Source organism: Plectrocnemia conspersa, unplaced genomic scaffold (genome assembly GCF_051122295.1).
Source record: "Plectrocnemia conspersa isolate PC_06_02 unplaced genomic scaffold, ASM5112229v1 ptg000010l, whole genome shotgun sequence".
In the NCBI taxonomy this organism is placed as follows: Eukaryota; Metazoa; Arthropoda; class Insecta; order Trichoptera; family Polycentropodidae; genus Plectrocnemia; species Plectrocnemia conspersa.
In genome coordinates this window covers 5,444,567-5,461,715 of record NW_028277174.1, presented here as the reverse complement: position 1 = coordinate 5,461,715, position 17,149 = coordinate 5,444,567, and the positions used below count along the sequence as shown (strand labels likewise).

Sequence of the window (17,149 nt, the reverse complement as noted above, 5' to 3'; positions counted from 1 at the left end):
TACGCTGCAGTTTCCCGATAATAACCGTTATTGCAGCGCAAGTAAAAAAAAAACAACACACAGTCGTATTTTCGTGCGACGTGTATAACTTTCCTCTTGTGACTCGGCTCTAGTATGCGCGAATGTATGTGTGTAAAAATTGGAAGTTCTGGAGTTCACTGCCATATATCATAAAATACTATTTTTATGAAATAAATCGCGTCATAAAGATTTTTTTAAATGCAAAAGCAATTAGAGTTGCCTGAAATAAATATTTTTTAAATATTATATGATTTTCTTGCAAACTTGTACTATAACTTTATATATTAAGGTTACTAATAATATCGTATTTATTTATAGAAAATCTGTAAAAATCAGCTATTAAAATTTATGTGAATATTGAAAAAAGCATTAAAAAATTTTTTGCTAAAAACATTTTGGAAAACTTCTTAATATAAATAAAATCAATAACAGAATTAAAATTATTATTAAAATAAAATATTGTATAATTACAATATCCAATTAAATTTTTAACAAATTAAGATATATGTATGTATGTATATATAAAATTATAAAACGGTAAGCTAATAATAACATATTTTAATGCCTGCTTAATCACCTATTGTTTTAATTCTGCGAAATTCACATGATTGGCATTCATCCGGATTCGATAAGCAACACCAGCTTAATAATTTAATTAGCAATCATTCTCGTCCAAAACGGAAAGAGTTTTCCAAAACGACACTCGGTCCAAAAACACAATTGACATACAAAAAAACCGCAACGTCCATTAATCAATGACGAGTCCGAAAGTATCGTTTTAATTTCATTATGTAAATTCGACCAGAGTTGCGCAACTAATTCACTTACTCTCGTTCTTCACAATCTATCAGTTTTGTAACATAATAAAACATCATACGTTAATAGTATCACGCTCGGTTTGTTCCTTAACGAGTCACGTATGCGTGTATCAATATCAAGAAGTTTTCACCAAAATTTTTTCTTATCGATCATTCATAACTGAATGAAATCATTTCGAAATGGTTGTAAACACACACATTACGTGCATAATTAAATCTTTGATACCACATCGTATGTGTAACCTAACATCGTCTAGTTATTGATGATTTATTAACACATCAACTATGACATATAACCACAAATTGTATCTAACATAATATTTTTATAAAAACAGTATTTCCTGCTTATAAAATAATTTAAAGAAAAACATGCAATTAATATGAATGACATTTCAATGGTGCTAAATTAATTAAGATTTTAACGTTTGCAGTATTTAAAAAAGGCAATTTAATCTTAATAATTCAGTTTAATTATTAAACGTTGTGAAGCATTTAAACGTAGAAATTTAACTGCAATTACGTCAAAAGATTCGAACGCACGGTCAAGCGTAAAACCCGTCGCACTAATTAATACATTTTTTTATATCGATCGCATTTGTGTATACATATATTACTTTATAAGTCGTATTCAAGGTCTAAGCGATTTATGAAATATGTACTAAAATCTCATTTGAATAAATACGATGTTGTAACTTTTGACGAATTGTTGTTGGCCCAGTAATTAATTGATCTTGGCATAGATTGCATTTATTAGGAATTGCTTCAGTTACTTATGAATTATAGTAAAAATTGTATAAATAACATATATTTTTCATGCATATCGAATAAGTTTAACGATCGTAGTGTTAATGAGCTTTAAATTTAACTTTTACGCATTCATATTATATAATTTGTTTATAACGTGCATTACACTTTCTTTAATGATTCGCTTTATTCATTTTACTTTCAATTACAAAACAAACGTTTTACATGCAAATTGGGTGTTTAAATCATAGCTTAGTTTAAATTTAATATATTCAGTTTATTTTCCTTATTTGGTATTTTGCTGCAAGTTGATTAAAGTTCAATTCTATACACACCTGTTACTCGATACTTATTTGTGAATGAGCAATTTAATTGAATTAAATTATTTCGTTTAATATTTTATTTGATTTGTATTATTTTCTCTTTGTATCTTTCACTTTTCTTATCGCCATATAGCACTCGTATTAATTGTGTATCTTTAATCTATAAGCTGACAAGTCAATCTTAAACGTGGAAAGCAATACGGAAAGCATGTAAATAGGTTACCAACCTTACACCGATACTTTGCTTATAAACATGCATTAGATTAAATAATTGAAGTAATCAATTTTATAACAATATTTTTCTAATCAAAAACTGTAATTTTTAGATATATATTATATTAATATTTTTTTTAATACTATTACAAAAAATTTAATTTAAAAACACGTAAGCGGAAGTAAAGATACTAGTAAAAAATTAGGTAAAATGTTTTGAAACCAGTTTTAAATGATAATTGCAAGGAATGGGACAAAGTTCTTTATCAGTACATATTCACAGATACTATTTTGTATTAAAAAAGGGAAAGAAACGATTGTATAATATTATCGACAGTGCCTTGTGTATTTACTAAAAATTTAATAAAAATCAAAAAATTAAAATTACTGATAAAATATAAATGTATAGCAATTTTTTAAATTTTTTTAAAAACAACTTTTATTTAAATATGAAAAATATCATGAGAAATAATTAACTTTTTTTTAAGGTGCTAAAAAATAAAATAAAAATTAGGTCCTTACTAAAAAAATAAAATTAGTATAGTAAATGTTTTTTTTTAAATTAGCAAAATTCGTCGTTTCACAATTTTTAATATCAGAACCTTAATTATAAAATAGCATATTTTATAGTAGTAAATTTTGTTTTAATTATTTTTTTAGCATCATCAAAATATTTTAAAATTTATTAATATGAATTACTTTCACTTAATATCTTTTATTGCATTTGTATTATTGATTTTAAGTGATTAAAATATAAAATTTAATACTTATAACTTAAAGTACTGAGAATAAGCATAGACTTTTTAGGTAAAAACATAGTATTTCAGTATGATACATGGTTTAAAAAAAATATCCACTATAAATTATGTTTACAAATTAAGTGATCCATTGCTTTAATTACGTTTTTTCTAAGCCAAATATAAATAAATACATACATGTTTTTTTATTTTTTTTGATCCTGTATATCTATATATTATATAAACATATATGCAAATAATATATATAATAAAAAAGTGTAACATATAAAACTAATTTAAATTTGCACTTTGAGCTTTGAGCTTTTGCGTTATAATTTTTAAAATGTAAAATTTATGATATATGAAACTGCAACAATATTTTTTTTAGTATGATATATTTGGATTATTTATGTTTTTATTTCTTAAATCTATTTATTGAATCTTTGGTAAGAAAATATAATAATTTAATACATATATATGTATTTGTAATAAGAAAACATAGGTAAAGCAATGCAATTTCTAAATCACTCTACATAACTTAATATATTATGGATATTTTTTTATAGCACTGATCATACTGTTTTTCTACTTTAAAAAACAATGCTAATTCTGTAAGCTTTAAATATAGTCTCAAATAAAATAAATATAAATTGCAATAAAATAGAAAGTAGTATATTTAAAGTTAAGATCTTGAAAAATGCTATGGTTTATACATTATAAATTAATTGAGTTATCTTATATTAAAATTAAATGTAGTTTAATTTATTTATAATATGTAAATACGTAAATTAAGCAAAATAAATTATAAACTATTTCTAAGTATTACATTAACTAGATTTTTACTATAAATCATGCTAATATTTTAATAAAAATAAAATTTAGGAGGTCAATCAAAAATATAGTAATTGCTAACAGGAAAAGTATTTTTACTTAAAAAAACTAACAGCTCAACGCGAAATATTTTCTAAAAATTATTAGTATGCAAAAAGTATGTTTCTAATATTTTAATACGTAAATTTATTTCATTTAAAAAATATATAATGCATAAATATATAAAAAATGCATTCTCAAGTAGTTTAGTGTAATTTAAACTTATGTATATACAAAGTAAGATTATTATAATATTAAAAATATAGGTAAAATAATATTTAAAGCAAATAAATTTACAGTAAATTATGACAATATACGAATATAATATTTAATATTACATAATAAATAAAATATATTATATTTTATATGATATGTTCAGTATCACTTAAATCCTTTCACACATCCAATTAAGACACTGTTCAGCAATTTTAGAAAAATAGAAAAAATCAGCCATATTCCATTTGAAACGATTGAGCTATTATCGAGCCAGAGAGGGGCCCGATCGAATGGTCCATATTAAATAATAAGTATGTACGGACAACGTAATAATACAAGAGTTACTCCTGCGGTGCTATGACATCGCTCAAACAAAGTGGACCACTATATAAACGAGGGAGAACTTTTTGATCGGAGTCAGTCGGTGTCGAGCACTCGTGCCACATACTCTTTTTTACCGTTCACAACCCGATCAATAGTGACAAGTAGCAGATATGGCTTTTGCCGAGGTGAGTCTAGTGATTTTCAAGTGTTATACTAAACAGTGCGGACGACAAGGTTAAGGTTACGGCAAAAGCTTAAAGCTCGACGTTCGAGCATAGGCGCCAGGAAAAAGCTCTGTGGAATATATTCATATAACACTCAAATTTTTCCATATTAAGTGAATAAGTGTTATTTGTATTTAAAAAGTCAAATTAAACACTTAAGAGAGCTTTAAATCAAAGCGCAATAAATACGCTTTTAAAACTATGTATAGTGATAAAAGTTTAGAGAGCTTAAAAAAATAAAATATAGTAAAGATAATAAATAATTATGTTTCTATTAAAACATAAATTATTTTTGATTACATTAAAATTGATTTAAATTACAGTAACATTTTCTTAGACAAATAAGATTTAGTAGCTTTATGTTTTTTCAAAATATATTTCACTGCATTTTTATAAGATAATTTTAATTAATTTAAGTCCAAGTTTTATCTAAGATTTTTAAATTTTCAATTGACAATTTTTTTTGAAAGAATAGCTTCAAAAATATGCCTTAAATTAATTAATATGAATTAAATTGAGACTAACTATTTACATTGAAAATTCATAGATTTTAATAAATAAATCCTAGACTTACAAGTTTTGCTTAATACTAATTAAAATATGTCATACTTAATTATTTTATTCATTTTGGGTTTAATCTCTTAACACCACTTTTTTTATTATATCGCAGTAATTTTTCAATTTTGCTTTTCTCGTCAGTGAAGTTTTATTGTAACTAATTATATTCATGATTTAGCAACTAATTGCTAAATCATAAATATATTATAAAGTTTTGTATGTTTTTTATTTGTTAATAAATTATTTGAAAGATATTTTTAGAATACAGCAAATATTCCTAGAAATATACTATTTAAAATAATTATGAAAAATAGGCTAGTGTTTTTTTTATTAATATTTACCTTTTTTGATAAAGTAATTTATCAGTAACAATTTATTTTTTGTGTGTTGCTTAAAGCATTGCATAATTATGTATATATGCTCACTTAAACATAACAGTTATAGCTTGTAGCACAAACGCTAATATCTGTTTCTTAAATTTATTACGTGAACACAGATCGTTACACATATAATATATTATTATTGACTGAATAGAAATCTCTTAATGCTCGTGTGTGTGTCTAATTATTTTTTATAATCAATTTTGCCGTATGATTGATGATAATGAACTTCGAGCGAAATCTGAATTATTGCTCTCTGTGAGAATATGCAAAAAAGTTACACTTGATACATAAAAATCGCAATATGTTACATAGTAAATTTATTATAATGACGAGAGCAGTTCGATTGTATTCATCTCGTGCGAATTGAAACACTTTCACTGTATTTCTTTGTAATGTAAATATTTTTTAATTGCAGATCATGAAGGGATTGTTCATGGTGATGCTGCTGGTTCCGAACTATGGAATGGCACACTACGACCCTGACGTAATCCTTCCTCACGATTGTACGGATAACAACCAAGGCGGTTATTCCTATCCTCCTCCTTCCGTTCAGCTCACTACAAGCGGAATCAAATACGCATCTCCCATAATATCAAATTATAATTCTTACGCTTCATATGCCAAAGAAGCATCTGGAGTCAAGTATGTGCAACAGCCTCAGCAGCTGTTCCAAGTAGCTCAACCTGCAACCACATACACAAAACAGATTCCTTCGCATCATGGATATTCAACTTCAGCGGGTCTTTCAAGCTATAACGCAGGATACGCTTCTTACCAAGCTCCAGTAACAAAATATGTACAAAGTCCAACTGTAACATATGCTCATGCTCCAGTCATATCGAAAGTTAGCGCAGCTCCTCTACTGACTAAATATGTGGCTCCACCAGTACAGAAAACTTATGCTGTTCCAATTATCCCCAAATACGCAGCTCCTCTTGTATCCAACGCATATTCTGTAGAAGCTGTTAAATCGTATTCTCAACCCATAGTTCATTCTGCTCCTCATCAGACTTTCGCAGCTGCTTCTTATGCCGTATCTCCTGCTAAAGTAGTAGCACCAGTCGCTGCTCAACAAATCTATTCCACATACGCTAAACCAGCAATTGCATATTCTCAACCAGAAGTCTCCCATTACTCTCAACAAGCTGTATCACACTATTCTCAACCTGCTATTGCTCACTACTCTCAACCAGCAGTTTCTCATTACTCTCAACCTTCTGCAGCTCACTATTCTCAACCTGCTGCAGCTCATTATTCTCAACCCGCTGTAGCACACTATTCTCAGCCTGCTGTATCACACTATTCTCAGCCTGCTGTATCACACTACTCACAACCTGCTGTTGCTGTTGCTGTTGCTCAACCTGTTTATAAACAATACGCTCCAGCTCCAGCTCCAGTTACCCAATATGTGCATACTCCTGCTCCGGCCGTGACTCAATACGTCCAATCTCCTGCTCCAGTTGTTAATCAGTTAGTCACTCCAATTCCCAGCTATGTAAAACAGGTGGTTTCTGCTGCTCCAGCTGTGGCCTCTCAATATATTTCTGCTCCAGTGGCAAAAGCACCACTGACCATCGTCAAGAACGTTCACACAAAACAACTCGACTATTACGTAAGTAGATATTATTTATTTTATATATTAGTTATAGCTTCCAAAAAATATATTTTTAAACTAAAGACAAATATTTTTAAACAATAGTTATGATTTGATTTTGTACTTTTTAGTTATTCTAATACTATCATCTTGAGCTCAAATAGTATCTGAAAAAAAAAGTAACTAACGTTTTAAAAACTGTTAAATTTTCATTTAAATTGTATCATAACTGACAGTATTTTACATATAGCTAACAAAAAAATACTGTTAAAAATAGTACTGCAACTTAATTTGTGACTTACAGTTTTTAATTCATCAGCATCATTTTTTGCCATATATTTGATTTATTAAAAAAAAGTTTCTTTCTGTTTTGGCTAGTTTTCCGATTATATTTATAAAAAGCATTCGGGGTAAGAAGAGCCAATTACATAGTTTTAATTGACTAAGAAATACTGTTAAAAATAGTACAGTAACACAATTGATACATAAGCTTTTTTTCATTTATAAAATTATATTAAAGCAACATTTTTGACAATAAATTTGATATATTTAAAAAATGGAATATTTAATGTTTCTCTCTGTTTTCATTACTAAGTTCTTAATGTTCCATTTTTATTTTGCTCCAATTATCCTAGGAAGTAAGTATAATGTTTCCACTATATAAGTACACCAATTTTGTTTTAGATCTAAGGCTAAAATTGGGTTTACCTCACATTTTCTAGCATAACAATAATTGTTTTGTATGTAGCTTGGTTTTATTGATTTTATATATTACTAACTGAAAAGATAATGAAAGTTACACCAAAAGGAACTCACGATTTTTGATATCCCCGAAAGGATAAACTGATTTTCTTAAAAATATATACATAATTATGAAACAGTGGAGGTTAAAGAATTATTTTATAGATTTTACAATAATAATTGGATTGAAATTTAATTTTTTTAAATTTAATTTTAAAAATACTAAAATCGATTTTCTAAAAAAACCGAAATTTTACTTAATTTTTATTTTTACTATATTTTAAAGAAGGTAATATTGAATATTTTTTCTGTTTTCATTGCATAGTTTTTAATATAGTCTTTCGTTTATTTCCAAAAAAATCATATGCAGTAAAAAAGTAAATTATAACTATGCAAAATTTAAAAGTATTTGGAAACTCATTTATATGATATGTTTCTCTCTTTTTTGTGTTTCTTGTATTGACATATAAAAATAGTGTTTCACTAGTATTTATAGCTTTTGCTATAAATACTAGTGAAACTAGTATTTATAGCTATAAATCTAAGTATAATATCAATATTAATAATAAAATAAAAATCAAATAAAATTACAGAAAATTTATCTTTGACATACATTTTTGTATTATTTTACAACAAAATTGAATTTAGAAATCAAACATAATATATAAAAAAATATTGTAAATTGTTTTTAGTGAATTTAATATATGTTTTGAAAAATTATTATATTTTTTTCTTTAGGCCGTCAGTTATAAAAACTTTAGCTATTTTCTAAAGCTTTCTAATATTTTTTATTTTAAATTTTATATGTATGTAAAATCACATAGAACCAAAAGTACACAATTTAAAAATATTCTTGCCCAAAAAATAAGATTCAAAATTATAAACTGACTTTTTGAATTTAAAAAAATGGATATCGAAATATAAGTTCATATTTTACTATGTTCACAAATATAAAATTTAATATTATTAGATAACTTTAAATTATATTTATAGTAAGTTTTATTGATATTTTAGAAAAATAGTTTTAAAAAAATATTTAAATAAATAATTATATATTATATGCATTAATATTTAAAAAAATATTATACTTATTTTAAGCTATATTTTATGTCTATACAAAGATTTAATATTTTGGGCAAATTTTAAATTTAATTTTTTGCTAAGCTTCCTCGATATATCAACAGTTTTGATTTGATAAAATATAGTAATTTGTTGAATGATAATTAATATCAGAGTAAAACTATTAATTTACATGTAAAAAAATATAATAGTTCTCTACATATATTGTAACATATTTACATAAAAATTTAAAACTATTAATTATTAAATAAATAAATACATATAAATAAAAATATATATATATATATATATAAATACAAATTATGAATTTAAATAAAATTCTTTAAAAAATTATTCTACAAAAATATTTGACTTCTATTCTTTTTTTGTAATTTTTATGGCAACTTGTAATGCGTGATTTATTTAATCTGATTCATATCTAATAATATACATTAATAATGAATTTGTCATTTATATTCGGTTGTGGCATTTATATTTTGTGATAACGATCTATACAAAAAAATCGTGTAGTGTCATTTTAACTACATATTACACAATGTATACCAGAGAGACATTTATAAATATATTTGATGAAATAAATACTTCATCATATTTTGAGGACAATAAGAACTTTATCTTTAAAAGAAAAAAAACTATATGGTCTGTACCTCACTTATTCCCAGTTACTAGCAGATTTGTTTTTTACTTACAAAATTCCAGCTTGTGCTATTAAAGGAGTACTTTTTAATGTTTTTCGTGAGCGTCAAGCTCTTTTTTTTGTCAAAACTTGGTGTCCTTTTATCTTTATCTTACCAAAAAATATTTAATTTTATGCCAATAAGAGACAAAATACATATTTATTGTCTATTATATTATAATCAAAATTCTCATGATCTATAAAATACATTTTTGGAGGGTTTTATTCTGTTTAAATGACTCAAAAAAATAATAAATAGCCCAATAAAAATTTGCGTTAAATTTTCTGATGCCTAATGTTTGGATAACATTAGCATTCATATTCACGATAGTTAAGCTTATGCAACCAAAATTAAACAATAACATTATGACAAGTTACTCGCAGTATTTTCTACTCTTTTACTTTTTCTCATTCGAAGCGTAACTGGCTTGTACGTTTTCTTTTATTAACCCATTCTTCTTTTAATTCAATAAACGTACGAGTACAACAAACTTTAACAAAAAAAAAACTGAGTTCTATCCACAATAAGCAGAAGCAATTAGTTCGTATACCGTGAACGTATTCGTAGTCTATAAATCCAAGAATGTAGAAGAAAGATCGCAATTGTTGCGAGGGAAAGTGATGATGATGAATCTCGTCGACCTTGAAACACTTCCTTACTTTGTTCTACATTGACCCAGACATGAAATGACACTTCCTGCATTGATCGATTAAAAACATGAATACGTACATCGTACCTATCTGTGATACACGGAATATTCGAGCGATTCGATACGCGACTCTACACTTGTCGAAAACGATTTTTTGCTCACTTTCATATTCATTATGAGTTTTACATATTGTAAATACATGCATTCACATCAAAGTTTCCGCTTGTGACGAAGTGTGAAACGAATTGCGATTGTCAGGTGTTTTAATTGACGTTTATTTGATTTTGACGTTCTCAAAAAAAAATAAGCTATTGCTTATGCGAGTATCGAATATATTACAATAATTTATATATAAATAGTTTTTAAATACCACGTCTCTTATTCGGTTGACTGTATTAATTTTAATAGTAGAAGTATATTAAGATGCACTTATTAATACTATTAAATATACAGCAAATTAACTTACTTTCTTTGAATCCTTCCGCTAATGAATAATTTGTTATACTGAGCTTACATGGTTGTATTATTTTTTTATTAACTTAATATGATTATAATAAACCTAGAATATATACCGTCGATTTCATTGACAGTGATTTTAAAGAACATAAATATTCTATAAAGTCCTTTTTTATTTTCTACATGGGTTTACAAATTTTAATGTATAACACGTAAGACCCCAGTATTTTCCTAAAAATTTTTGCCAAAGAACGTGAAAAAAACAAGCATTTATATATTTTAATTTTCCATAGTCATAAATTAAAATTATAAACATCAGTAGGAAAAATAGGTTATGTCATTTTAATTATTTGCAGTGAAGTATAAAATCGAATAATATGATTTGTATCTCGTAATCTCAATTCATGATATTTGACCATGCTTGATTTTTTCAATTACTTTCTTATTTAATTATCATAGATTATAAAAAAAAATTTAGTGTTAAATGCTAGGAATAATATAAAAAAAATGTTTTTGCATTAGTTCTGTATTTCTATTTATTGTGTCAATAAGAATTATAAATAAAAATAGTATTAAATAGCTATTAAAAACACATGATTAATTTCAAGTGAATATTTGTAATAAGAAAGTTATCTTAAAGTTTATCTTTCTATAAAATAAAAGTTAACTAAAGATATCTTTATTTTGTAATATAAAAATATTTTTATTATTAAATAAATATTTTTGATATATTATAAAATATTTTAAATATAAATTAAACTATTTATATATATATTTCCTCTACAGTGGCGTAGCTAGGGTATGTGCCGCCCGGGGCAATCCTTAAAATTGCAGCCGCCCCCATACATTTTTTTGCAGGGTCATAAAATCAGCATTTATTAAAATAATAAATTGATTATTGTGACACTAGATGATTCCATCGCGAATATGCCGCCCCCAAGTGAGTACCGCCCGGGGCGGCCCGCCTCCTCCGCCCCCCATAGCAACGCCATTGTTCCTCTGATTAAAAAACTTTTTCAAACCAGCACAATAGTCCTGATCTGGGTTCAAATCCCATATGCACCCTAATGTTTTACAATTTCTATTGTAATAAGCGATTATTATATAAACATAATTCCGATCGATTATCACAGATTAGGTTTTCGTAGATTTTCCTAATCTCAAGTGTGAATATCATGATGAATAATACAAATAAAATCAAACTTGATCGTACATTGTTACATATATCGATTGTAAACTGTAATATATAATAAAATATACATATGCCACTGATTTACATATATTGAATTCTTTCAAGTTTCTCACTAATTAGTTTGATGTTTCTTATCTCACGAATGAAAATTGTGATGTAACAAAAAAATCGAATCGTTTATAGTGATATATATTGCTTGAAAGTTTATTATTTATAAAATAGTTACTGTTTTGTCTCAGTACTAACTTAGTAGTTCTTGATTGTAGTTACTCTTTTGTAACGCCTTAAAATGATTAATATGCACATATGTAAATATGACGGAACGTAAATCTAATAAAATATTAATAGATTAAGACATGTTTTGACACACTTTTCTAATTTCTAATTTGCAAAGTAATGCTAAATTCAATTATCAAAACGCATTTGACTTTCATTTTCTTAATTGCACCCATCGCAAAAAGATATCTTGATTTATACGAATTAATGGGTTTTTTCCTCTTCAATATAAAATCATTACTACTGTGTTAGTGAATGATTGAATGTTTGTTCTATTTATTTTCGTAAATTACTACCATAACTATTCGTTTCAATTAACTGCGAGTTATGTAATACTCAAGAGTGATCTAAAAGGAAATCATTATACACATACGTGATACAAATTATATACATGATTAACTTTCCATTAAAACGTATTACATTACACTCCCAATAAATATATTTATTTTAAATGCTGTTTTCAGGACGAACATCCGAGATACGCCTTCGAATATTCAGTAAACGATCCACACACTGGTGATCAAAAACATCAAAAAGAAGAAAGAGATGGAGATGTCGTTAAAGGTAAACTCATTTTTATGGTTAAATTTAACTGAACCAATAAATACATCAGCTGTCAAATACCAATAATAATTTAATATTCGCGAAACGCCCGTAGCGATATTTGGTAATACGTATAGTTTTACTAACCGCTTTTACGCAATGGTTAATGTTTGTATAGTTATTAATCTTTCACTGATTTTTATTAGTTTTTTTGTTGTAAATATTGCTGTGTATCATTGATGTAATTGACTGATTCGATAATAATATTAAAACAGAACAACGAGTTTTTTTGCAAATTCTTACTGGTAAGAAAGTGCTATTTATAACAAACGGGTATGACAGGGTTTATATTTAAATGTAAGTGTCCTTAATACGATAAAAATGTCGGTCAATAAATCACGTTTTCACTCTCGGTTAATATTTTTGGAAACGCGTGCTTTAAATATTTTATATTGATTATGAATTTATTACATTGCTTAGATATTAAATTATTTTTTCTTTTTACATTATATTAAAAAAAAATTATAAATGTACAGACAAATTACAATTATTAATTTTTATGTAAGTTTCGAAATCTATTCAGTTTCATAAAATCATAAAAAACTTTAATTGAATCGGACCGACTTTTATAATAATTTAATAATTGTCGATATCCGTATGTAACGCATAAAATTAATTGTGGATTATTCAATATAAAATATCTTAGGAATAAGATCACCATCTTGCTTTATTTATTTAACAATTATAAATATACATTTAAGTATTAACATAATGTCAGATTTAGGGCTAAAGATAAATACAAATACTGCAACAATGTAATCACACATTTTATAAAATACAACAATATTTTAGCAGTTTATAATGCCTTAGTATTACAATAATATCTGTAGAAAATAATCATGTAGTATGGATAAATTATATTTTCTAATGGTAATAAATATATTTCGATCAATTAGAATTATATATATATATATATATATATATATATATATATATATATATATATATATATATATATATATATATATATATATATATATATATATATATATATATATATATATATATATATATATATATATATATATATATATATGTATATATATATTTAATGCGATAAATTAGAAGTAGTGTTATAATATAGGAATAGAAAAAATTATAGTAGCAATAAAAATAATTTGCAAAAGCTTTGAAATAAATTTATTTATGTCTTTGAATTTCTTTAAATACTTTTTTATAATAATAAAAATAAATCTATCTCTGAATTAATTTTTACTGTGTTTAGCTGTTTTTATATAATTTTCAGCATCTTTAGTGCTATTATATCATGAATAAAAAATATTTTTTTAAATTTTTATACGTTCTTTAGCTTAATAAGTGATGGTTACAAACCGAAAAAAATCACAGAAGGTATATCTGATGAATAAGATCGCTGCTGCATCCCAACGATGTCAATTTTGTCCAAAAATTTACAATTGTGATCGTTTTGCATAATTCAAAACTTGTTTGCCTTCAATTCTGGTCGTTTTATTTGTATTTCCTTAAGCACGCCCTATTGTGTAAAACTGCAAGGTGATACAAGGTGCTACAACCTAGCAGTTAACTTTCGTTGGTAACTAAGCCGTTATAATCGAAAAAGAAACAGTAAGTGAAACCTTGAAATTCGATTGGACTTGACGTACTTTTTGCTCACGGCACTTCAAGGCGCTTCCATTCAGTGGCGTAGCTTAGTATGTGCCACCCGGGGAGATCCTTAAATTTGACTTCCTCCACATACATTTTTTGCAGGGTCATAAAATCAGCATTTCTTAAAATAATTAATTGGATATTGTTAAGCTCCTGCTATTTATATATATATATATATATATATATATATATATATATATATATATATATATATATATATATATATATATATATATATATATATATATAATAATAATAATATGAGTGCATTCAGGGTTAAAAACCACACTAGACGATCCCATCGCGAATATGCCGCCCCCAATCAAGTGCCGCCCGGGGCTGCCCGCTCCCCTCGCCCCCTCACGCCACTGCTTCTTTGACTCTTAAAAGTATTTTTACAATTCGTAAACATTTTTTTAAATTGCACCATTGCTAAAAGTTTTTTCCACATTTACATACCTTCAATAATGTCATTTTTAAAATAAAAAAACGCCGAGCGTGACAAAATGTGTCGTCCATTCTTGGCTGTCAAACACAAACTACGCGACCAATTTGATTCATAATTTACTTCGCATCACGAGCATTGATTAAAATAAGAGATTTTTATTGTGAATTCGTTTATGAAACACACCTCAAACTATTAATTGTTAACATATTTAATTCAACTATTAAAGTTATACCAAAACAAGAATTCTTACTAACTACATTTAAAGGAAAAAACTATATAGTGAAATAAACAAATTTGATTTTTACTTAAAAAATTTAAGCTTGTTCTATTTTATGAGTACTTTTTAATATTTTTAGTCGGATTTGATCAGTTATGTTATCCTGGGAAGTAAGTATAATGTTTCCACTACATAAATACACAAATTTTGTTTTGGTTCTGAGGTCAAAATTGGGTTTACCTTTACATTTTCCAGCATAACATTTATTGTCTTATATGAACTGATATTATAAACTATTTTGTTATAGAAACTAAACTTATACCATTTTTTTTCCCTCATAAATTTATTTTTTAAATCCAAATTTTCCATAGTTTATATTTATTTTAAATCATAAAATTAGTTTATAAAATAAATATTGTAACACAATCATTATCCTAAGTTGCAAATATTATAATGGTCATTTCTTGATTTAATAATCAAAGTCAAATTTGTCAATAAATCGTCCTTTCTACGAATCTCTGTTCATAAGTCTGAAAAATTTGAAGAATTGCTTCTTATATTATACTTTTATATTTCAGGACAATACTCTTTGGTGGAACCTGATGGTTCAGTCCGCACAGTAGACTACGTAGCTGACTGGCAAAATGGATTCCACGCAACCGTCAGCAACAGCAAAGATGGCTCAGTGACCCAGCATTAATAATATAAAATAAAAAAACAACACCACAAAAACACAGGTGTTTAACTCGTGTACCTTACATACTCAGAAGCTTTAGATGTAATATATTTTTTATCTCAACATGTACCGCCTACTAGATCGAACTTCTACATTTCGTCACTGTGCGACCTCTTTAGCAATTTCCACTAGACATTGCGGTATTTCGATCATGTTAGTAATGATACTGCTTTTTTTTCTCTCAATCGCTTTTATTTCATATCACACCAGATGCTAGGAGCGCGCTTTTAGATTGTCAATGTAATTAAGTGGCGAAGGAAGTAGCAATTTCACCTGTCATAATACGATCGATGGAATTCTATCTGGCTATATCATCGAGCATGTTCATTCTATGTTGTGTAACAATGTTTCAGATAGAAAAATCGTTTAAGGCGCAAAAAAAACTCCTAGCTTATATGTACTTCATTATTTTATCATTGGCGTGTAAATTAATTTATAAACTTATTTAATTATATTAACATAGCCTTATTTATATCATTTCCATTTTATAATTATGATTTATCGACACACGGTACAACTGCATGGTTACCATATATTTTAGATTTAATCATTTTATAATCATTAATTGTATATAAATCCTTACATGTATTTTAATTTTAAAATGTGATAAAGAGTGTCATATCTCTTATTTTTAATTTTATGTAAAGCACATTATAAAAATATATTTTATACTTTTACATAATAAATCGTTTTACTTTCTTAACCAGATGTTTGATTTAATATTTGAAAACCACAGATTTATCAAAGATTTCTCTAAATAAAATGTAAAAATATAATATATAGAACATAAAAATCGTTTCATGTTGGTGAATATCTATGGTTATTTGCGACTTGCTGATAACATTTATGTTTATTTTTATGAAATTATACAAGCCCACGTATCGATCGCCTATTTGGGAGGATTAGGACGACTTGTAAATAGACCTAAACAAATAATATACTTTCGATACAAATACAAAGTACAGTCCAATACAAAGTCGCATGGTTAGCTGAATTTGCCTGGCAAATAACAAAATCACAAGTTTCCAGATACAATAATGACAAATCTCTAGCTGTTTGAATAATAGTCGGCAGTAACATAATCATATTGGACAGGCAATCGAGAGTAGGAAGAGCAAAGCATCTCCTCTAACTGTAAAATAGTATATAAGTGCGAACATATCATAATCATTAAACTTTAAATGCAATTTTTCTTGTCAAATTCAATGGATTTAGAATCCACGTCAAAAGTAATAAAATCGTACCATCGTCATTACAGTGAAAACCCTCGGTTACCTAGCGTTCCCATTTAGACATTTTAAAACAATATTACGACTTACAACAGGAGATAATCGATTGAAGCGTATCTAAACTAAAGTTTGACCAATAGGAGAGCGAAAAAACAATTAGCACGACGCTCGCTATCGAGCAATCCCACTGCGAC

General features: G+C 26.5%; 1 protein-coding gene across 1 annotated transcript; it reads left to right on the top strand.

Moving 5' to 3' along the window:
• Window positions 1–4,355: 4,355 nt before the first annotated feature.
• On the top strand, window positions 4,356–16,429 carry LOC148230414 (uncharacterized). Its single transcript, XM_088195424.1, has 4 exons — window positions 4,356–4,451; window positions 5,847–7,043; window positions 12,561–12,660; window positions 15,569–16,429. The coding sequence occupies exons 1-4, from the start codon at window positions 4,437–4,439 to the stop codon at window positions 15,688–15,690; spliced, it is 1,434 nt and encodes a 477-aa protein (XP_088051550.1). The 5' UTR covers window positions 4,356–4,436; the 3' UTR covers window positions 15,691–16,429.
• The last annotated feature ends 720 nt before the right edge of the window (window positions 16,430–17,149 follow it).